Consider the following 23,475-nt stretch of genomic DNA (forward strand, 5'->3'; position numbering starts at 1 on the left):
CCGGGATCCACCCGGCAAGCCCACTAGAGGGCATGCTCTATCCATCTGGGGCCATTGCTCCGTTGCAACCGGAGCCATTTTTTAGTGCCTGAGGCAGAGGCCATGGAGCCATCCTCAGCTCCCAAGGCCAACTCACTCCAATTGAGTCCTGGCTGCAGGAGGGGAGGAGAAGAGAGAGAGAAAGAAGTGAGAGGGGGAGAGGTGGAGAAGCAGATGGGCACTTCTCCTATGTGCCTTGGCCGGGAATCGAACCCAGAACATCAACACACTGGGCCAATGCTCTACCATTGGGCTAGGGCCCATAGCTAATTTTAGAGAAAGATTTTTTCTTCTATTTGTAAAAAAACAACCAAAAAAACAACAACAAATTAAAACAAACCAAAAACCCAGCAATTGTTTCAAACAAAAATCATAAAAGTTGTAACCGTTCTCATCAGTTCATTCAATCCTATATAATTAAATTTCTGCTTGAATCCAGTTTTTCCATTAGTTCTCTCAACCCTGCTTGATAATTGAAGGTGATAGGTTCAGTGATAATTCCAAGAAATTTTCAAGGCTGTCCATCAAAGTTCATATGATTTGCTCAGAGGTTGCAGAAGGCATACCCCAAGGGACAAACACATTTTCTAACAGTGTTTGCCATTGTGAGGGTGTCAACCTTTCATTAGGGGAAGACTTTAACCTGTCCAGGAATCATACAATGTGAACATATTGATAACCCATCCCAATTGCAGTTGAATAAAATCTGGCTTAAATGTAGTATGGTGATGGAGAAATGCAAAAAGAAAAAACAAACAAACAGGGTTTGCCAGAAGCCTGAAAGAACCAAGTGGCTGCCTTGGGTTTCCTACAATCTTCCCTATTCATGCTATTGTTTATCTTTACAATATACCCTAGAAGCTTGTCACCACATTTTCTTTTCTTTCTTTCTTTTTTTGGTGACAGAGACAGAGATAGAGAGAGGGATAGGGACAGACAGACAGACAGAAAGGGAGGGATGAGAGCATCAATTCTTCATTGTGCCTCTTTGCTGCGGCTCCTTAGTTGTCCATTGATTGCTTTCTCATATGTGCCTTAACTGGGGGACTACAACAGAACAAGTGATCCCTTGCTCAAGCCAGTGACCTTTGGGCTCAAGCCAGCGACCCCGTGCTCAATCTGGCAACCTCAGGGTTTCGAACCCGGGTCCTCTGCGTCCCAGTCCCATGCTCTATCCACTGTGCTACCGCCTGGTTAGGCTGTCACCACATTTTCTAATGCTTCCCATGAAAGTTAACATACCAAATAAACCTAACTATGGGAAGATTCTTCATTTATTTATTTTCTCAGAGAAAGAGAGGGATAGAAGAGCAAGAAGTATCAACCCACAGCTGCTCCACAGCAGTTGTTCATTAATTGCTTGTCATATGTGCCTTGACCAGGCAAAACCAGGGTTTTAAATGGGCAACCTGAGCATTCCAGGTCAACTCTTTATCCACTGCGCCACCACAGGCCAATTGGGAAGATTCTTAAAATATCTCAAAAGGTTTGGACATTTGACTAAAGAGGATACTCATTATGAAGCAATACTTAAGTATCCATTTAACCAGTGACAAAACTATTTTTTCAAAGACAAATACAGAGGTTTACATACCTGTTGGCAAAATTTGGTTCCTACTATTGAGGAGATTTGGTTTTCTTAGGTAATCAAGGACTAAGATAATATAAAATACAGAAAATTATTTTGATAAAACACATAATCTCTGCTTTCTAAGCAGAAAAATTTTTCAAAATATCAGTAGCAGACCAATAGTCTAAGAAAACTTTGTCCTCTGTAGTAAAGAGAGAAAACTAAACTCTAATTTTACATCTTACTTTTGATATTTAAATTCATTGAAATTATTCCCTCTTACTCAGTTTCACTTCTAAACTTTCCTTCCTCAAGATTACTTTTTCACTGACCAGGCGGTGCCGCAGTGGATAGAGCATCGGACTGGGATGCCGAGGACCCAGGTTCGAGACCCCGAGATCGCCAGCTTGAGTGTGGGCTCATCTGGTTTGAGCAAAGCTCACCAGCTTGGACCCAAGGTCGCTGGCTCGAGCAAGGGGTTACTCCGTCTGCTGAAGGCCCACGGTCAAGGCACATATGAGAAAGCAATCAATGAACAACTAAGGTGTCGCAATGTGCAACGAAAAACTGATGATTGATGCTTCTCATCTCTCCATTCCTGTCTGTCTGTCCCTGTCTATCCCTCTCTCTAACTCTCTGTCTCTGTAAAAAAAAAAAACTTTTTCATCATGTTTCTTCAACTTTCTGTGTCTGCTTTAGTATGTCCCTTGTTCTCTTACTCAGAAATAATCTGGACAAAATTATTTCATTTCCCTTAAGGAAAACACATTTCCACATCTTACACCTTCTTTGAGCCAAGTATATCCTATTTTTCTTGTATACACATTAATTTTTGTACCTTTAATTACACATATTAGACTTCTTAACCTTTAAAAATCCCAATTTCTAGGGAAAAACTAAGGAGTAAACAATTTGGAACTGTCACACCAGTATTCTTTTATAAACACATTTTATAATTTATAGAAATATATATTTCCAGTCCTGGCAGTTTTGCTCAATGGTAGTGTTGACCTGGCATATGGATGTCCTGGGTTCAATTCCTAGTCAAGGCACACAGAAGAGCCCATCTGCTTCTACACCCTTCCCCTCTCGCTTCTTTCTCTCTCTTTCTTCCCCTCCTGCAGCCAAGGCTCCATTGGAGTTAGCCCCAGGAACTGAAGATGGCTCCATGGCCTCCACCTCAGGCACTAACTGAAGCTCAGTTGTTGAACAACGGAGCAACCCTCCAGCTGGATAGAGCATCGCCTCCTAGAGGGTTTGCCAGGTGAATCCCAGTCCCGGCACATGCGAGAGTCTGTCTCTGCCTCCCCTCCTCTCACTGAATAAAAAAAATAAAATAAATATATATTCCCTCACAGCACAAAATCTTTTTAATGTGGAACAAAACATGTTTATTAATAGACTCAAATATCTTTAGTTCCTCTATGAGAAGCAAAAAGTAAACCTATGTTCAGTAATTAATGTTGTAGTAGTTTAATTTAGCTAGCAAAACTTTAAAGGTTCAAGTTACTGAATTACGAGACTTAGGAACCCATTTTTAAGTACATGTATGTTGAAATAAGAACATCCAAACTTGTAGAAAATTTTCATAATAGTTTATTAGAATTTATTTCAGCCAGAGGCAGGCAGGACGGCTGAGTGGGTGGCTGGCTGCATTCCGGTTCCTGGTGCCAGGCCCTCCTAAAACTGCAACATAATCTGCTCTAATTCTGTGGTGTCCATACACATTTTTTGTAAACACCCCCTTGATTTAAGCTCACTTATGTGATTTTGTTCCTTGCAACCAAGAGACCAGTAAAGAAACCAGTGCAGCACTCTAGGGCAGGAAGCATATTGTCCCAACTTTGTATTCCCTGCCTCTAGATTATAGGTAGTCACAGCTGGGATTTAATCAACACCTGCTCTGTTTCTAAATAACAAGCTGTCTACTTAGTTCATAACATATTTACCAAGTACCCAACAGTATCCAAAGGGCTGCTACAAATCCCAAACTGAAAATAGAGATTTGCTGAATCTAACCATTAATGGACCACTAAAGCCATGTCTGACGGAAACATAAAGGAAATATAAAGTTTATTCACTAGTTTCAGAAAGCAAGCTTAAAGACCTCAATGTAAATTTTCACTTTAACTTTTCACTCATGAAAGTACAGAGGGACACACTTGTTGAATATGCAAATTTACTTTTCCTCAAGGAAATATTTATTGCATATTATTAGTGACTATTTTACAGCAAAATTAGTTAAATGTATACACATCTCACAAACATAAAATGGAAATCAAGGCATCTATCAAATGTATACGCTGAACCAAAGTCCTGGTTTTCAGAATTCCACCGTTAATCATGATTCTGGTCCAGGGCCTCCAGTCCATGATTTCCAATAGTTGGCGATCTTGTCAGTAATTGGAACAAAATCTTCTTTATATGTGATAATCGTTTCCACATAAAACCCTTTCGGGGGCTCAATTATTTCATCCTTTTGCTCTAATTCATCACCTTTAAAAAATATGGAACACCTGAATTATTAACTTTTTACTTAGGAAGTAATCATCAAAATTATTTAGTAAAGTCCTGGAAATAAAATAAACTAAGACAAGAATTACTTGGTCCAGGACTTCCTTTTTTGAGACATCTTTTTGTCCTACTTCATCACCATTTTAAAAAATTGAACACCTCAAGCCCTGGCCGGCTGGCTCAGTGATAATGTCAGCCCAGCGTGTGGAAGTCCCAGGTTCAATTCTAGCCAGGGCACACAGGAGAAGCGCCCATATGCTTCTCCACCCTTCCCCCTCTCCTTCCTCATCTCTCTTCCCCTCCTAAAGCCAAGACTCCATTGGAGCAAAGTTGGCCTGGGCACTGAGGATGGATCCATGGCTTCCGCCTCAGGCACTGGAATGGCTCCGTTGCAGCGGAAAAACGGCCCAGATCCGCATAGCATCACCCCCTAGAGGGCATGTCTGGTGGATCCCACTCAGGCTCATGCGGGAGTCTCTCTGCCTCCCTGCTTCTCACTTCAGAAAAAACAAACAAAAAACTAGAACACCTCAATTATTAACTTCTAATTTTGAAATCAGTCATGTAAATTATTAGTAAAGTTTTGTAAATAAAATAGAATTATCCCCACCCTCATTAGATACCGACACCATTTTATTTCCGTAAACAAGAAAAACAAACAAAACGTGACCACTACATAAACTAAAATATTTTTAAACGCTCAATATTGGACAGTGTACATTCAGGGCACTGACAATCTTCATCACTAAATGTAATCTTCAGCACAGCTTCAACATAACAGCTTTACTGAGATACATACTTAACATGTCATACAATTACTCATTTAAAACGTATCATTAAATGGTTTTTGGTATATTCAAGTCTAAGCAACGAGCACAACAATTTTACAATATTTTAATCCACAAAAAGAAACCCCTTTTTGCTGTCACTCCGCATTACTCCTCCCATCCAGCCCCAGGCAACCACTAAACGACTAGAGAAGTATATTCAGATTTCCAAGCACATCTTGGAAAGCTAAGGGATTTCCTTTCCACTCAGTAACGGGGAAGGTCTTACTATTTATTCCTTAGCTGGTACAAACTCTGCCAATTGTTTGCTCGCCAAATGCGACCAGGACTAATGCTAACAGAAGCACCGCCGTCCAGGGTCTGAAAATTGCATTTCGAACATTACTGATCCTTCAAATTCTGAGTATAAGGGCCGGCCTCGTTCAAAATATGAAGAAGACTTAGATAAGAGAATTAAAAATGTAGCTCCTGGCAGACTCCATTATAACGAGTGGCTCCAAGCAACCATTCCCCAGTTGTGCAGATTAGCTCGCTGATAGCACAGCAAGGCCGCTCGGGTCATCCCTGCGCATACCCCACCAAGGCCGCACGTCCGGGGGAAGGTCAGGCTGGAGAGCCCTACCTAATGGCTTGCTCTTTTTCCGGCCGAATAAAATCAAGGAGCCCAACAGGCTCCAGGTGCCCAAGGCGTAGAAAGCGGACATCCGCCGATACCAAGTCGTGGCCTGGTCCGGACGCATTGCGGGACCACGAAAAGATTTCGATTTTCCGAGACTCAGGAGGTAGGCGGGTCTTCCGGCCTGTGCGTCACAACCGCTGGCGCTGCCTCCAATGCAGAGTTGTCCCGATGCATCCTGGGGCGTGTAGTACGGAAAGTCGCTCCTGGGATTGGACACAGGTCGAGGACCTTTGCTTCAGGTGCTTGGGATGGTTTCTTTGCTTTGCTGCGAACGCACAACCGTGCATGCCAAATGACCTGTTAAATGACAGTTTCTGAGAGCGAACTTCTCACTTACAAAACTGTACCGCCTGCCTTAACAGGTTTCAGATGGTTTTGTAAAGATTAGTTCCATTCCTCCTTCACCTGTCTCACCCTGCAAACTCTTCCCCCTTTTACTTTCTGGAGCCCTGTCTGGGTGAGCATTGGGTTTATCCACATCAAAGCTAATCCCTCCACTATGCTCTGGGTCCCATTCTTACTCCTTCCTCTAGGGCCTTTCCCATCAATTACACCTTACTTCTCCCCCACCTCCCACGCATTTTCATTTTATTTTTACCCTTCATCATATAAATGTGCCCATTATCTCAAGAACAACAACAAAAATTCTTCGTCTGTGTCCACCTTCACCTTTTCTCCTATCCATACATTTCTTCAAAGCATAATCTACCCGGACTCCAAAAGACCAAACAAATTGAGAGCAAAAGTGATGTGCTTCACAGTGCTGGACACTCAAATTGCCATATATGGATGTATTTTTCAGCCATAATCAAACTTGACGTCTACAGTATTTAACCCCACAGACCCCACCTTCTCCTTTTACATTCTCAAAAGCATTTTGTTTGGCACCTCCAAATCCTTCCCTGGACTCTTTCTACGTTTTGTTCATCCTCTAGAAATTGGTGTTTTGCAACACAAAAAAACTAACTCTGAATGGATCATAGATTGAAATTAAAAGCTAAAACAACAAACCTAAATAAAAAAAACCCGAAAAATATTTGCCAACTTGAGACAAGCCAAGATTTCTTGTTTCTTAGCACAAAACAAAATATTGTGAAATTGGACACCTTCAAAATTAAAACTTGTTCTTCAAAACTCGGTTAAGAAAATGAAACAAGCAACAGAATATTCAAAATACATATAATTTGACACAATATATATGATGCCTTACAACTCAAAAATTAAGACAACCCAATTAGCCTGACCTGTGGTGGCACAGGGGGTGAACTGTTGACCTAGAACGCTGAGGTCACTGGTTCGAAACCCTGGGCTTGTCTGGTCAAGGCATATCTGGGAGTTGATGCTTTCTGCTCCTCCCCTGTTCTCTCTCTCTTGCTCTCTTTTTCTCTCTCCTCTCTAAAATGAATAAATAAAGAAAAACTAAATAAAGTAAAAATCTAAAGACAACCCAATTAAATAGCAAGCAACAAATTTGAACAAATACTTAACAAAGGAAGATATACATATGGCCAATGAACACAGGGACATCATTAGTCAACCACAACTAGACATTATTACACTCCTATTAGAATGACTAAAACTTAGATTGAAAAAAAATTGGTGAGAACACTGAGAGTAGTACGGACTTGGAACAATCAGAACCCTTTGTGGTGGAAACATAAAATGTCACAACCTCTTGGGAATACTGGCAGTTTCTTAAAAAGTTGAGCTACCCCTCATTTACCCAAAAGAAAGGAAAACAGTACATCCACACAGACATGTACACAAAGACATGTACGTAAATATACACAAAGCTTTATTCATGAGACAAAAAAATGAGAACCCAAATGTCCAACTAGTGAATGGATAAATGTGGTATACTACTTGGCAGCAAAAAGGAACTACTGATACATGCAAATACATGGATGAATCTCAAGTGGATTAAGCCACGTGAAAGCCAGACACAAGAGAAACCAGACATAAAATTCTAGAAGCAAATTAATCTGGTGAAAGAAAGCTAACCAGTAGTTTCCTATAGCTGAATGTAGAGAAAGGGAAGGACTAAAAATGGGGACTGAGGAGACATGAGGACAATAGAAATGTTCTTGTATGTTGATGGTGGTGGTTTCATGTGTACATAATCTTGACAAAACTTACTGAATTATACACTTTAAATGGGTGCATTTACTGTATATAAATTATAGCTCAATGAAGTTGATAAAAACAGAAAAATCTAGGCCCTGGCCGGTTGGCTCAGCGGTAGAGCGTCGGCCTGGCGTGCGGGGGACCCGGGTTCAATTCCTGGCCAGGGCACACAGGAGAGCGTCCATCTGCTTCTCCACCCCCCTCCCCTTCCTCTCTGTCTCTCTCTTCCCCTCCCGCAGCCAAGGCTCCATTGGAGCAAAGATGGCCCGGGCGCTGGGGATGGCTCCTTGGCCTCTGCCCCAGGCGCTAGAGTGGCTCTGGTCGCGGCAGAGCGATGCCCGGAGGGGCAGAGCATCGCCCCCTGGTGGGCAGATCGTCGCCCATGGTAGGCTTGCCGGGTGGATCCCGGTCGGGCGCATGTGGGAGTCTGTCTGTCTCTCCCCCGTTTCCAGCTTCAGAAAAATATAAATAAATAAAAAAATAAATAAATAAATAAATAAATAAATAACAGAAAAATTTATATTGTTTCAAGTTTCCTTCTCTTCTAATTCTGAGTAACTTTACTCATTATTTACTTTATATATTAATGACTTCCAAATCCACTCAATTCTCGCCTGACCAGGCAGTGGCGCAGTGGACTGAGATGCAGAGGACCCAGGTCTGAAAGCCCGAGGTCATGGACTTGAGCATGGGCTCATCTGGTTTGAGCAAGGCTCACCAGACTTAGCCTAAGGTCACTGGCTTGAGCAAGGGGTCACTCAGTCTGCTGTAGCCCCTGGGTCAAGGCACATATGAGAAAGCAAACTAAGGAGCCACAACGAAGAATTGATGTTTCTCATCTCTCCCCCCCCTTCCTGTCTGTCTGTCTGTCTGTCTCTCTCTCTCTCTCTCACACACACACACACACACACACACAACCAAACAAACAAAAATCTCAATTCTCCTGAAAGCAAATCCATATTAATTACTGCCAACCTGCTCGGTATTTTCAGTTATATCCCACAAGTTCCTTAACTCACCATGTCCAGAATTAAATTTATCAATGCTATGCCGCAATAGGATAGAAACCTTTCTTTTTCTATAATTCAGAGAATGACCACCGAAGTCAGAAACCTGGCCTCATCCTCCTGCCTAACATCCCATCTGTAATCTCTGTATAAACATATACCTCTGTTCAGACCTCGCTTGGATTCCAGCCTCCTCCCATCTATCCTGTCCCTCTCCTCGAGTTTTTAAAATTCATACTGATCACACCCTAAGCAAAATCAGAAGCTTTCCTTGCCTCTAAGATAAAATTCACAGTCCTCATTGGGCACACAGGACTCCATGCTCCCCTTTTGGGGTGGCTGCTGTCCATAAAACACTAATCCCAACCTCCACGTTCTATCTGGAAATAGACATGTCTTCTACATTAGGTCACCCAGTGATGTCCCCTCTGCCCAGCACTGCAACTCATTTCACTGGAGAGAACATCCAAGTGAGCTAGGTCTATCACATTCTTCTGTTAAAGTAAAACAGAATGGCCCAAGAAGGAAGTTTCAGCCTTATTCTGTACACAGTTTTATGTACTCTCCTCTATGATGTAACTCAATTAAAAATTATATCCAAAAAATAAGAAAGGTATTCTATAGGAAAGCTACAGAAAATAAAAGCTCTTGGCATTTAAATGTTACTGTTGGTCTGGCCTGTGGTGGCTCAGTGGATCAAGCATTGACCTGGAATACTGAGGTCGCCAGTTCAAAACCCTGGGCTTGCCCGGTCAAGGCACATATGGGAGTTGATGCTTCCTGCTCCTGCCTCCCTTCTATCAGTATAAATGTTACTGTTAAACACCTTAAGATAGGAAAACTTCCCAAGAATGCAGAGCAGAGGCAAAAGGCAGTACATAAAAATCCAGAAGACAGAGCTACAGAGTCAATCTATGGTACAACATCCAATTAATAGTTCCCACCTTTATTTTTCTACATAGCACTCATTCTTTCATTATTTATTATTATTAATTAATTTTTTAAAGTGAAAGGCAGGGAGACTCCCACATGCACCCAACTGGGATCCACCTAGCAATGCCTGTTTGGGGCGCAATGCTCAAACCAACTGAGCTATCCTTAGCGCCTGAAGCCCATGCTCGGAAAAATCGAGCCACTGGCTATGAAAGAAGACAGAGAGAAGGGGGAGAGGACAGGGAAAAGAAGCAGATGATTGCTTCCCATGTGTGTCCTAACTGGGGATCAAACTTGGGATGTCGGCATGCCAGGCCAATGCTCTATCCACTCAACCAGCAGGCTGGAGCCATAGCACTCATTCTAATAAATTACATAATTTACTTCTAGTTTGTTATTGTTGTTCTTCCCTCGCTAGACCATAAGCTACATGAAGGCAGAAGTTTTGTCCTACTGGCTTCCTTCCCAGTGTCTAGAAGACTACTCTGTACATAGCAAATACTCAAGAATTAGTTGTGGAATGAACGACATAGTTGCTCCAAAATCCTCAAAGATAAATTCGGGGTTTAGAATGTTATACTCAGTAAAACTGTCAAGTAGGAAGCCAGAACAGATTCAGTGAATTGTTTTCCACGTGTTTTTTATTTTTTTAAGAAAATGTCATGTAAGATGGAAAAATGACTTAGGGAATAGAAAACTCACCCAGGAGTCCATACAAACAAACAAAAAATACCCTCCTGGATAACAGCTGTCACAGCAATTGGCCTATGTTTAAGAACATCAGTAACCTCTAAAGCAGGGTTGGGAACCTTTTTGGCTGAGAGAGCCATGAATGCCACCTATTTTAAAATGTAATTCCATGAGAGCCATACAACGACCCGTGTACATTATGCATTATCCAATAAAAATTTGGTGTTGTCCCGGAGGACAACTGTGATTGGCTCCAGCCACCCGCAACCATGAACATGAGCAGTAGGAAATGAATGGATTGTAATACATGAGAATGTTTTATATTTTTAATGTTATTTTATTAAAGATTTGTCTGCGAGCCAGATGCAGCCATCAAAGGAGCCACATCTGGCTTGCAAGCCATAGGTTCCCGACCCCTGCTCTAAAGAATACTCCATTCAGCCTGACCAGTGGTGGTGCAGTGGATAGAGTATTGACCTGGGACACTGAGGTCCCAGGATCAAAACCCCAAGGTCACTGGCTTGAGCGCAGGCTCACCAGCTTCAACAAGGGGTCACTGGCTTCAGCGGGGCATCATTGACATGATCTCACGGTTGCTGGCTTGAGACCAAGATCACTGCCTTTAGCAAAAGGTCATTGGCTCACCTAGAGCCCCACCCCCACCAATTCCCCCAGTCAAGGCACAAATGAGAAGCAATCAACAAACAACTAGAGTGACGCAATGAGAAGCTGATGCATCTACTCAGTAGAATAAGAAGCTGCAATTCCTTCCCTGGCTGGATGCTTGGTTGGTTAAGAGCATCACCCCAAAGCAGAGAGGTTGCTGGTTCGATCCCAGTCAGGGCACATGATGTTCCTGTCTCTCTCTCTCTGTCACTCACTCTCCCTGCTTCTCTCACTAAAATCAATAAAAGAAAAACAAAACAGCAATTCCTTAATAGAAAACAAATTCTTCTCTCAACAATTAGAAACTCTAGGGAAAAACAACAACAGCAAATATAAATCATCATCCAAAAAGGAACAAACCTACCTGTGGAATGCTGGAATGTAAGAAAAGTGATTTTGTCATTAGAAATATTGTCCCTGAAGTGGCACTGGAACTGCAACATCAAACCCCTGGAGAAAAATGTAATACTACCTGAATCGGACATGAACAATATTTATATTTATTTATATTATCTCTACTGTGTAGATAATCTTTATTAGCTGTCAACTTTCAGAATCAACTTTGAGACAAAAGACGTATGGTTGTAGGCTGGAATGTAAATTTTACTATTATAATATAAAAATAAAGGTATATCTGATTAAAACTAAATGGCAATAAGGTCTTAAAAACTTTATTCTTAAAAATGGAAATGGATACTGGCTAAAATTGATACATCAACAAGTTTGAAAGCAAAGGTTAAAAGCAGTTACCTCTGAGAAGTAGGTCTAGGCTTAGGGCAGGTGTGGCCAACAGTTTTTGCCCCCGGGCCAGATTAGAAAAATTTTTTTCACGGGCCAGACAAAATGTTAAAATTAAAAAATATTAAATACAAAATTCTTTTAAGTAAACAAAATTCTATTATGTAATTTATGAATAAATAATTTAGTACAACAAATTAATAAAAATTAATGTGATGTGTTGAGGTGCTTTGCATTGCTATTATTTTTTTAATATCTGGCTCTATCCTTGTAGCTTTTTTTTTTTTACAGAGACAGAGAAAGAGTCAGAGAGAGAAATAGACAGGGACATACAGACAGGAAAGGAGAGAGATGAGAAGCATCAATCATCAGTTTTTCATTGCAACATCTTAGTTGTTCATTGATTGCTAATATGTGCCTTGACTGTGGGCCTTCAGCAGACTGAGTGACCCCTTGCTCAAGCCAGCGACCTTGGGTCCAAGCTGGTGAGCTTATCCCAGTCTGACTCTCTATCCACTGCGCCACCGCCTGGTCAGGCTGCAGTAGCTATCTTAACACAGCTTCCAAATGTAAATCATTCAATCTTGATCGTGTTGTACTTTTCTTTTAATATTATTATTATTTTTTTTTGTATTTCTCTGAAGTTGGAAACGGAAGGCAGTCAGGCTCCCGCATGCGCCCGACTGGGATCCACCCGGCATGCCCACCAGGGGGTGATGCTCTGCCCATCTTGGGGTGTCGCTCTGCCGCAATCAGAGCCATTCTAGCATCTGAGGCAAAGGTCACAGAGCCATCCTCAGCGCCCGGGTAAACGCTGCTCCAATGGAGCCTTGGCTGCAGGAGGGGAAGAGAGAGAGAGAAAGGAAGGAGAGGGGGAGGGGTGGAGAAGTAGATGGGCGCTTCTCCTGTGTGCCCTGGCCGGAAATCGAACCCGGGACTCCCGCACGCCAGGCCGACGCTCTACCACTGAGCCAACCGGCCAGAGCCTTGTTGTACTTTTAGATTCATAAAAAAAAAAGTTTGTTCACAAATATAAGTTGAGCTGAAGATTACTAAATATTCCTTGGCAAGTTTCTTTTAATTTCCATATTTTCCAATATTCAATTGCTTATAAAAATTGCACAGATGAGTACAAAAGTTGTAAATCTTTATAATGGAATTTTTTTTTTTTAATTTTTTTTCATTTTTTTATTTATTCATTTTTAGAGAGGAGAGAGAGAGACCAAGAGAGAGGAAAGACAGAGAGAGAGAAGGGGGGGAGGAGCCGGAAGCATCAACTCCCATATGTGCCTTGACCAGGCAAGCCCAGGGTTTCAAACCAGCGACCTCAGCATTTCCAGGTCGATGCTTTATCCACTGCGCCATCACAGGTCAGGCTATAATGGAATTTTTTTAAAAAATAAAGAAGTATCACGAATCCATTTGACCAATTATTGAAAGTTAACCCTAGGTTAGATACACGCAGAATTCTTTTCCACGTATCACTATCTTCTTAACTATCTCGATTTCCAATAATCAAAGATGCTTCCGCTTCTGAGTAGCTGAGATTTTAACTTCCATTGTTGTACAATGGTTAGATATCGTAGTTTATGTATAATGATTTAAAAGTACCACTTATTTCATTTTCACAGTGTGTTGTGTGGAGAATATTAAAAATTTAATCAATATGTACCTGGATTTATTGGTCACCCCATTAAAATTAATAAAAATTTATAAAAAAAAATTTAATCACGGGCTGCATAAACTTATTAGGTGGGCCGCATCCGGCCCGCGAGCCGTATGTTGGCCATGCCTGGCTTAGGGGGTGGAGGAAACTTATTTTTTATAAGCTCTTTAGGGTAAGTTTTTTTTTTGTTGTTTTTTTTTTGTATTTTTCTGAAGCTGGAAACGGGGAGAGACAGTCAGACAGATCCCGCATGCGCCCGACTGGGATCCACCCCGCACGCCCACCAGGGGCGACGGTCTGCACACCAGGGGGCGATGCTCTGCCCCTCCGGGGCGTCGCTCTGCAGCGACCAGAACCACTCTAGCGCCTGGGGCAGGGTAAGTTGTTTTTTAATTAATTGATATAAAAGAGAGAAAGGGAGGGGTGGAATAGCAATTTGTTGTTCCACTTAATGGTTGATTCTTGTATGTGCCCTGACTGGGAATCAAACCCACAATCTTAGCATATCTGGACAATGCTCTAACAGCCTAAGCTACTTGGCCAGGGCTTGTTTTTAATTATTAACATGCATATAATACACTTTGATTAAAAAACAGTACCTGTTAAAAAGTTCTTTACTTGTGCACAAGATAAATGTGTTGTCTGTGTTAGAGCCACTCTTCGTGTCCACCCAGGCTGGACTGTTCACATGGAATGCTATACATGACTGAGAGACAGTGCCACTCTAGACCACTGCACCTCAACGGAATTTGCGTATTTCAAACTTTTCTTTGACCTATTAACATTTTAGACAGTAAATGAACAATAAGTTCAGTAAATATCTCTTGGGAGAGCTGCTTAAAACACACACACGCAGAAACACAGTGACCTCAGGAAATCAAATCTGTATTACCATTATTTTAGCCAGTGCTTTCTTCATTCAAATTTATTTTCTGACCATTACCATTTTCATCTAAACAGGGTGTAAAAATACATTACCTCTGACTTTATATAGACTGCAAAGTTAGGATACAAAAAGCATATAAACATTTATAAGTACCAAAACATTTATGACTTTGTAATTTTATGAGAAAAGGGGCACAGATAAGAAAAAGAAATAAATTATAAACAGTTATTACATACAACACTTCCTTTGATTATTTATTTAATCCATGAGAAAAGTGAATGGAATGTTAATTAAGCCTTTATAAATATTATGAACACAATTGACAGTGTTTTCTTTAATTTCCAGCACACATGCCCACTTTAAGAGGCACTGGAGACAGCCAGCTTCTTCAAATGATCCATGAAGACCTGCAAGCTAACGTCGTCAGTTAGGATGGGTGCTCCCGTTTCCTGAAATTTAATAATAAAGGTTTATTGGCAGGTATCATAAAAATAGTTTAGAATTTATGAGTTATTAAGGACTCAGAACATTCGCAAGTATTGTCCCTCTGTTATGCGTTCTCCGCCAACCCCATCCCTTGCCTAGCTAACTAATTCTTTCAACTGAAGCATCAATTCCTCACAAAATCCCTCCTTGACCCATTGAGCTCAAGCCATCCCTGCCACTAGACAGTCCTGAACTGTCTGGTGCCTGAACTCTTCTGTGCCTCCCCTCTCCACAGTTCTGACCCAGAGTCTGGCTCCCCACCTGGCGTAAGCTCCTGAGGCCCACACATCTCGAGGCCTCTCATCTTCCCCACCACTATGCCACAGCACCTAGCCCAATGCTCTTAAATGCTCTCCTTACTACAGAAGCTTGACAATGGTATGTTCACAAAGGACTGAATCAGTATTTCCACTGAACAGTTGGCTCAGTGGTAGAGCATCAGCCCAGCATGTGGATGTCCCAGGTTCGAGTCCCAGGCAGGACAAACAGAAGAAGTGACCATCTGCTTCTCTACCCCCCTATCTATCTAATCTAATCTATCTATCTATCATCTATCTATCTATCTATCTATCTATCTATCTATCTATCTATCTATCAAGAAGTGACCATCTGCTTCTCTACCCCCCTATCTATCTAATCTAATCTATCTATCTATCATCTATCTATCTATCTATCTATCTATCTATCTATCTATCTATCTATCTAATCTATCTACCTACCTATCTATCTATCTACCTACCTATCTACCTACCTATCTACCTTTCTTTCTTTTTCTTTCTTTCTTTCTTTCTTTCTTTCTTTCTTTCTTTCTTTCTTTTTCTTTCTTTCTTTCTTTCTTTCTTTCTTTCTTTCTTTTTCTTTCTTTCTCTCTCTCTCTCTCTCTCTCTCTCTCTCTTCCTCCCTCCCTCCCTCTCTCTCTCTCTCTCTCTCTCTCTCTCTTTCTCTCTTTCTCTCTTCTTTCTCTCTTTCTCTCTCTCTCTCTCTCTCTCTCTCTCTCTCTTTCTCTCTTTCTCTCTTTCTTTCTTTCTTTCTTTCTTCTTTCACTCCTGCAGCCATGGCTCGATTGGATTAAGTGCATCAGCCCCAAGCACTGAAGATGATTCTGTGGAGCCTCAAAATATCTCGGTTATGAGCATGGCCCCAGATGGGCAGAGCATAGACCCCAAATGGGGATTGCAGGGTGGATCCCAGTTGGGGCTAATGTGGGAGTTTGTCTATCTTGCCTCCTCTCACTTGGAAAAGAAGAAAAAGAAATTTAAAAGAAAATACTTATGTTTATTTAATATTAAGGGAAAAAACTGAATAGAACTCTTGATTTTTAAAAAAGGAAGGAATGAAGGAGGGAGTGAGGGAGTGAGGGAAAGGAAAGGAAGGGAGGGAAGGGAGGGAAAGAAGGAAAGAGGGGAAAAAATAAAGAAAAGATATACAAGACACACACATTTTGTATCACCTAACAAGAAGCCAAAAACAGTTAACTCTAGTTAACTGTAATTAAAATTACACTATAGGTAATTTTAATTTTCTCTTTTTTTTTTTTTTTTTTTTTTTACAGAGACAGAGAGTCAGAGAGAAGGATAGACAGGGACAGACAGACAGGAACAGAGAGATGAGAAGCATCAATCATTAGTTTTTCGTTGCACATTGTGACACGTTAGTTGTTCATTGATTGCCTTCTCATACATGCCTTGACTGCGGGCCTTCAGCAGACCGAGTGACCCCTTGCTCCAGCCAGCAACCTTGGGCTCAAGCTGGTGAGCTTTTGCTCAAACCAGATGAGCCCTCGCTCAAGCTGGCGACCTCGGGGTCTCGAACCTGGGTCCTCTGCATCCCAGTCCGACGCTCTATCCACTGCGCCACCGCCCGGTTAGGCTTAATCTTTTTTACATATGCAAATTTCATAATAAAATTTTACTGCTATTATAATTAGAAAAATATAAACATGATTAAAATTTTATAAAAAGACTTCTTGTAGGAAGAAGTAGATGTACTTTTCCCTATTCCTTCCACTGGTGCAACTAAAAACCCAGGATATTTTACATTAAATAAGCATAAGACTCTGAAAGGAACAGAGAAGAGAGCAGACAAAATAGGGACCCTGGGATCCAAGGACAACACCGTGTTGAATGCCCTGGGTTTTCTTTCTACCTCCTATGTCCCAGACTTGGGGCTGCAGAAGCTGGCAAGTGGTCACTAAGCACAGATAAAAACAACAATAAAAGACCATTTCTCTAGCCAAAGGACTAGGGCAGCCTAGCAAGACAGAAAAATGTTAGATAACCAATGTACTAAAGCCAAAGATGCCAGATAAAATTGTGGCCCCAAACCATCCATACCAGCAAAGCCTGAGTAGGCAGCTTAGAATTACACTCACACATGACAGTAACAAGGTACCCTTAACAACCCCACCGGGGCATTGGGAATTTTACCCCCAATAGACAGTCTTCTTGTCCCCATGGTTATCAGCAGAAATCATGGACTTCTACCCCCAAATGGCAATAATAAGTTGTCTGTTACCCACCCACTGGGGTAGTGTCAGAAAAGGTTTAGTGGAGAGTCAGCATTTTCACCTCGCCCAACAGTAATAAGGCCATCTCCAAAGCAGGAGCGGTGGAAATGAGGTGGGAGTTGGGGAGATGAAGTATCAATAGAGGCGAATGGAAAACCTGGACTTCTATCTCTACCTGGAAGTAAGGAAATTTCCCCCCTAGCCCTGCCCCTTCCCTGGCAGAGTGGCATGACAAAAAGCCAGCTAAACCATCAGGTTTAAACAGATCCAAAATCTCTTAACAAATATGAAAATGTCCATGTTTCAATCAAAAATACTTTGTCATACCAAGAACCAAGATATCAAAGAAATGAAGAGAGTCAACAAGAGTTAACACCACCCTGGCCAGTTGGCTCAGCAGTAGATGGGCCGTGGGAAGTCCCAGGCTCAATTCCTAGCCAGGGCACACAGGAGAAGCACTCATCTGCTTCTCCACCCTTCCCCCTCTCCTTTCTCTCTATTTCTCTCTTTCCCTTCTGCAGCCAAGGCTCCACTGGAGCAAAGTTGGCCCAGGCGCTGAGGATGGCTCTGTGGCCTCTGCTAGAATGGCTCCAATTGCAGCAGAGAAATACCCCAGAGGGCTGATCATTGCCCCTGGTGGGCATGCCAGGTGGATCCCAGTCGGGTGCATAAGGGAGTCTGTCTGCCTTCCCGCTGCTTCTCACTTTGGAAGAATACAAAAAAGTAATAATAAAATAAATAAATAAATTTTAAAAAGAGTTAACACCATGTTGACTAAAATGTTAGAATTAATCTGACAAAGACTTTAAAGCAGGGGTCAGGAACCTATGGCTCGTGAGCCAGATGTGGCTCTTTTGATGGCTGCATCTGGCTCACAGACAAATCTTTAATAAAAAAATAATAATAACGTTATTATTATAAAAATATAAAACATTCTCATGTATTACAATCCATTCATTTCCTGACGCTCATGTTCATGCTTGCGGGTGGCTGGAGCCAATCACAGCTGTCATCAGGGACAACACCAAATTTTTATTGGATAACGCGTAACATACACAGGTCGTTGTATGGCTCTCACGGAATTACATTTTAAAATATGTGGCGTTCATAGCTCTCTCAGTCAAAAACATTCCCGACTCCTGCTTTAAAGCAACCATGAAAAAAATGCTTCAATGAGCAACAATGAACACAATTGAGAACAAATGAATAAACAAAGCCTCAACAAAGAAACGCAAAGTCTCAGGAAAGAAGCGAAAGACATAAAAAAGAACAAATGGAAATGGAAATTTTAGAAAAAAAGACAGCAACAAATAAAAAGCTCAGTGCATAAACTCAACAGCAGAAAGGGAACAGAGAAAAAAACCCAGTAAACTGGAGATTAAAAAAATAACACCTAACATTTGAGTCCAAGAAAGAAAGGAAAAACTGGGCAGGCTGAAAAAGTATTCAAAGAAATCATGGCTGAAAACTATTCAATTTTTCCAGGAGACATAAAAGAAGAAACTAAGAAAATTCCAAGTAGAATAAATTCAAAGACATCCACACCAAAACACATAGTACTTTAACTTTTTGAAAACTAAAACCAAAGAAAAATTCTTAAAAGCAGCCAGAGCCTGACCTGTGGTGGTGCAACGGGTAAAGTGTCGACCTGGAAAGCTAAGGTTGCCGGTTCAAAACCCCAGGCTTGCCTAGTCAAGGCACATATGGGAATTGATGCTTTCTGCTCCTCCTCCTTTCTCTCTCTGTCTCTCTCTCTGTCTCCTCTCTCTAAGATGAATAAATAAAATCTAAAAAAAAAAAAAAAAAAAATCCAGGGAAAAATGACACCTTATCTACAGGGGAAAAACTGTGAGAATAACAGTGAATTTCTCATCAGAAACCACAGAGGCCAGAGAGGGGCAAAATATTTTTTAACTACCTAACAAAAAGGAATATCACTAGAATCCTATATCCAAAGAAAACATACATCATGAATGAAAGGGAAATCAAGACTGTCAAATGAAGGGAAACTAAGATTTTATCACCAGCAGACCTACTCTAAAAGAATGGCTAAAGAAACTCTCTGCATAGAAAGAAAATGATAAAGGAAGGAACCTTGGAGTATCAAGAAGGATAAAGAACACAGTAAGTGGCCCTGGCCAAATGGCTCTCGGTTGGTTGGAGCATTGTCCCGACACACTAGGATTGTGGGTTTGGTTCCTGGTCAGGGCACATGCAAGAACGGATTAAGGAGTGCATAAATAAGAACAATGGGTGGATGTGTCTCTCTCTCCCTCGCCCCCTTCCTGTCTCTCTAAAATCAGTCAATAAATAAAATTAAAACTATCTAAGATGGTAAATTAAAAACAAAAAAAAGTAAGCAAAAATATGGATATTTATATAATTGTGTTAAATATTTCATCCACATACATCAGTGACAGATTTTATTCAAACATCAAACATAAATCTAAAGAGAAGATGGAAATCCTATTATATATACATCAATTATAAGAGTTTAGCAGAATAGATTCCAAACAATAAAAATAAACAAACAATGACACAAGTATGTGCTGTCTATAAGAAATTCACTTCAAATATAATGATAGAAGCAAGTTGAATGTTACAGGATGAAAAGAGATATATGATGCAAACATTTTTTTAACTAAAAGGAATAAAGGAAAGGAGGGCTTTATTAATGTCAGATAAAGTAGATATTAGTGCAAACAAATAGAGGAAGAGATAGAGGAAGACATTATATAATAAATGATATAAGGTCAACCCACCAAAAAGACATAGTAATCCTATGTGTGAAACAAACAACAAAACTACAAAATATGTGGACAAAAACTGAGAGAACTCAAAAGAGAAACAGACAAATTCACAATCAGAGTTGGAAACTTCAACACTCTCAACAACTGACAGAACTAAACAAGAGCTCAACAACACTACCAACTAACAGAATCTAACATTTACAGAACAATATCCAACAACAGCAAGACACACGTTCAAGGGACCATGGAACATATGCCAGGACAGTATATACCCTTGGCCATAAAACAAACTTCAATAAACTTACGAGAATTAAAACCATGGAAATAGTTTTAATTTAACCATGGAAATAGAAATCAGTAACAGATGGCCCTAGATGGTTGGCACAGTGGATAAAACATCGGCCTGGCATATGGCTGTCCCAGGTTCAATTCCCGGTCAAGGCACACAAGAAAAGTGACCATCTGCTTCTCTCCTCCTGCCTCTTCCCCTTCTCTTCCACTTTCCCTACTACAGCCAATGGCTTGACTGGTATGAGTGTCTTTCCAGGCTCTGAGGAGAGCTCAGTAGGTCCCAGTAAATCAGCCTGAGGTGCTAAAAATAGCTCAGTTGATTTGAGCGTTGGTCCCAGACGGGGATGCTGGATTGATCCCAGTCACATGTGGTAGTCTGTCTCACTATCTCCCCCTCTTCTAACTTAAAAGAAAAAAAAAAGGAAAAAGAAATCAGTAACAAAGAAAATCTCCAAATACTTGGAAACTAAACAACACTTCTAAATAATCCAACTCAAAGAACTCTGAAGAGAATTTAAAAAAATTAAAATGAATAAAAATAAAAATATAACATATTAAAACTGGAACACAGCCAAAGCAGTGCTGAAAAAGTATTAAGATAACACACCAAATGTATACACTGGAAAGAAAGTCTCAAATCAATAATCTAAGCTCCTACTTCAGGAACTTAGAAAATGAGTAAAATAAACCTAAAGCAAGCAGAAGGAAGAAAATAAAGATTAGAGCAGAAATCAATGACATTAAAAATAGACAATGAGGCACTGGCCAGTTGGCTTAGCAGTAGAGTATCGGCCCAGTGTGTGGAAGTCCAGGGTTTGATTCCCAGTCAGGGCACACAAGAGAAGCAACCATTTGTTTCTCCACATACGCCCTTCCTCTCTCTCTTCCCCTCCCACAGCCCAAACAGTTTGAGCAAGTTGGCCCCAGGTACTGAGGATGACTTCATGGCCTCGCCTCAGGTGTTAAAAATAGCTTAGTTGCTGAGCAATGGAGCAGTAGCCCCAGATGGGTAGAGCATCACCTAGTAGCGGGCTTGCTGGGTGGATCCTGGTTGGGGTGCATGTAGGAGTCTGTATCTACCTCTCACTTAATTATATATATACATGTATATGTATATATATTTTTTAAAAAGACAATAAAACAAGAAAATAAAAGATAATTCAAATTGGAAAGGAATAAACTCTCCCCACTTGTAGATGACATGACATAGAAAGTCCTAGAGAATCTACCAAAAAACTCAACAAATAAGTAATCAGTGACTCAGTTAAGGTCAGAGGATACAAAATAAACAAAATAAACATGCAAATATCAATTGTGTAACCAGGGATCGAACCAGCAACCTCTGTGCTTTGGGACAATGCTCTAAACCAGTGGTCCCCAACCCCCGGTCCATGGGCCATTTGGTACCGGTCTGCAGAGAAAGAATAAATAACTTACATTATTTCCATTTTATTTATACTTAAGTCTGAACGATGTTTTATTTTTTAAAAATGACCAGATTCCCTCTGTTACATCAGTCTAAGACTCATTCTTGACACTTGTCTCAGTCACGTGATACATTTATCCATCCCACCCTAAAGGCAGGGCTGTGAAAATCTTTTCTTACATTAAACCAGTCCGTGGCCCTAAAAAGTTTGGGGACTACTGCTCTAAACCACCGAGCAATCAATTCAGTCTCGGCAAGATTTTTTAAATATATAGACAAGTATATTCTAAAATTCATATGTAAAAGCAGTAAAACTAGAATAGCTAAGATAACTTTGAAAAAAAAACAACAACAGTGGGACTATTAGTCTACATGATTTTAAGACAGTTCCAGTCATCAAGACTGTGTGGTGTTAGTAGAGGGAGAGAAACAGATCAATAAAAGGAAGCAGAAAACCTAGAATAGACTCACATAAATATGCCCAACTAATCTTTTTTTTTTTTTTTTAAATGAGAAAGAGTGAGATGAGAAGCATCAACTTGTAGTTGTGGAACTTTAATCGTTCATTGATTGCTTTTTTTTTTTCCAGTGAGAAGAGGGGAGGCAGAAGGAAAAACTCCTGAATGCTCCTCAACAGGGATCCACCTGGCCAGTCCATTAGGAGGCGATGCTCTGCCCATCTGGGGTGTTGCTCTGTTGCTCAGCAACTGAGCTCTTCTTAGCACTTGAGGTGGAGGGCATGAAGCCATCCTCAGTGCCTGGGACCAACGCACTCCAATTGAGCCATGGCCGCAGCAAGGAGAGGGAGAGGAAGGGAGAGGGAGAGAGAGGGAAAGGAAGAGAGGAAGAGAGAGAGAGAGAGAGAGAGAGAGAGAGGCGAGAGGGGGAGGGGCGAAGAAGCAGATGGCGCTTCTCCTGAGTGCCCTGACTGAGAATCAAACCTGGGACATCCACATGCCAGGCCAACGCTCTACCACTGAGTCCACTGATTGCTTCTCATCCGTGCCCTGACTAGGGGGTTCCAGCTGAGCCAGTGACCCCTTGCTAAAGCCAAAGACCTTGGGCTCAAACCAGCGACCATATTATGTCAATGACATTACACTCAAGCCAACGACCTCAGGTTTCGAACCTGAGACCTCAGGTTCCCGGCTCAATGCTCTATCCACTGTTACACCACTAATCAGGCCCAACTAATCTTTGACAAAGATACAAAAGCAATGTAGTGGAAGGAAGGTAGCTTCTTTCAACAAATAGTACTGGAGGAATTAGACATTCATTTGCAAAAAATAGTTATACCTCATATTTTACATAAAAATTAGTTCATGGATGAAAATATAAACATAAAATCAGGAAAACAAACACAGGAGATCTTTGGGATCCAGGGCTAGGCAAAGACTGCTCAGATTTGACACCAAAAGCACAATCCATAACAGGAAAAACTGATAAAGTGACTTCATAAAAATTAAAAACTGTGCTCTGCAGCCTGACCAGGCGGTGGCACAGTGGATAGTGTCGGACTGGGACGCGGAGGACCCAGGTTCGAGGTCGCCAGCTTGAGCGCAGGCTCATCGGGTTTGGGCAAAGGTCACCAGCTTGAGTCCAAGGTCGCTGGCTCAGGCAAGGGGTCACTCGGTATGCTGTAGCCCCCAGGTCAAGGCACATATGAGAAATCAATCAATGAACAACTAAGGAACCGCAATGAAGAATTGATGTTTC

The 23,475-nt window shown here is 41.2% G+C and overlaps 2 protein-coding genes across 3 annotated transcripts in view; both read right to left on the bottom strand.

Annotated features, from left to right (window-relative positions):
- Window positions 1–3,787: 3,787 nt before the first annotated feature.
- SMIM26 (small integral membrane protein 26) lies at window positions 3,788–5,724 on the bottom strand. The gene is made up of 2 exons (XM_066385427.1): window positions 5,534–5,724; window positions 3,788–4,105 (listed from the first exon to the last, which is right to left on the bottom strand). The coding sequence occupies exons 1-2, from the start codon at window positions 5,649–5,651 to the stop codon at window positions 3,951–3,953; spliced, it is 273 nt and encodes a 90-aa protein (XP_066241524.1). The 5' UTR covers window positions 5,652–5,724; the 3' UTR covers window positions 3,788–3,950.
- An 8,559-nt stretch (window positions 5,725–14,283) lies between these two features.
- The window catches only part of SEC23B (SEC23 homolog B, COPII coat complex component), a 53,220-nt gene continuing 44,028 nt past the window's right edge, over window positions 14,284–23,475 (bottom strand). For both annotated transcript variants that reach the window (XM_066387050.1, XM_066387049.1), the window contains exon 20: window positions 14,284–14,749. In XM_066387050.1, coding sequence (XP_066243147.1) covers window positions 14,660–14,749 — 90 coding nt within the window. In that variant the 3' untranslated portion in view covers window positions 14,284–14,659. The remainder of the gene's footprint in view (window positions 14,750–23,475) is intronic.

This window comes from Saccopteryx leptura, chromosome 5 (genome assembly GCF_036850995.1).
Source record: "Saccopteryx leptura isolate mSacLep1 chromosome 5, mSacLep1_pri_phased_curated, whole genome shotgun sequence".
Lineage (NCBI taxonomy): Eukaryota > Metazoa > Chordata > Mammalia > Chiroptera > Emballonuridae > Saccopteryx > Saccopteryx leptura.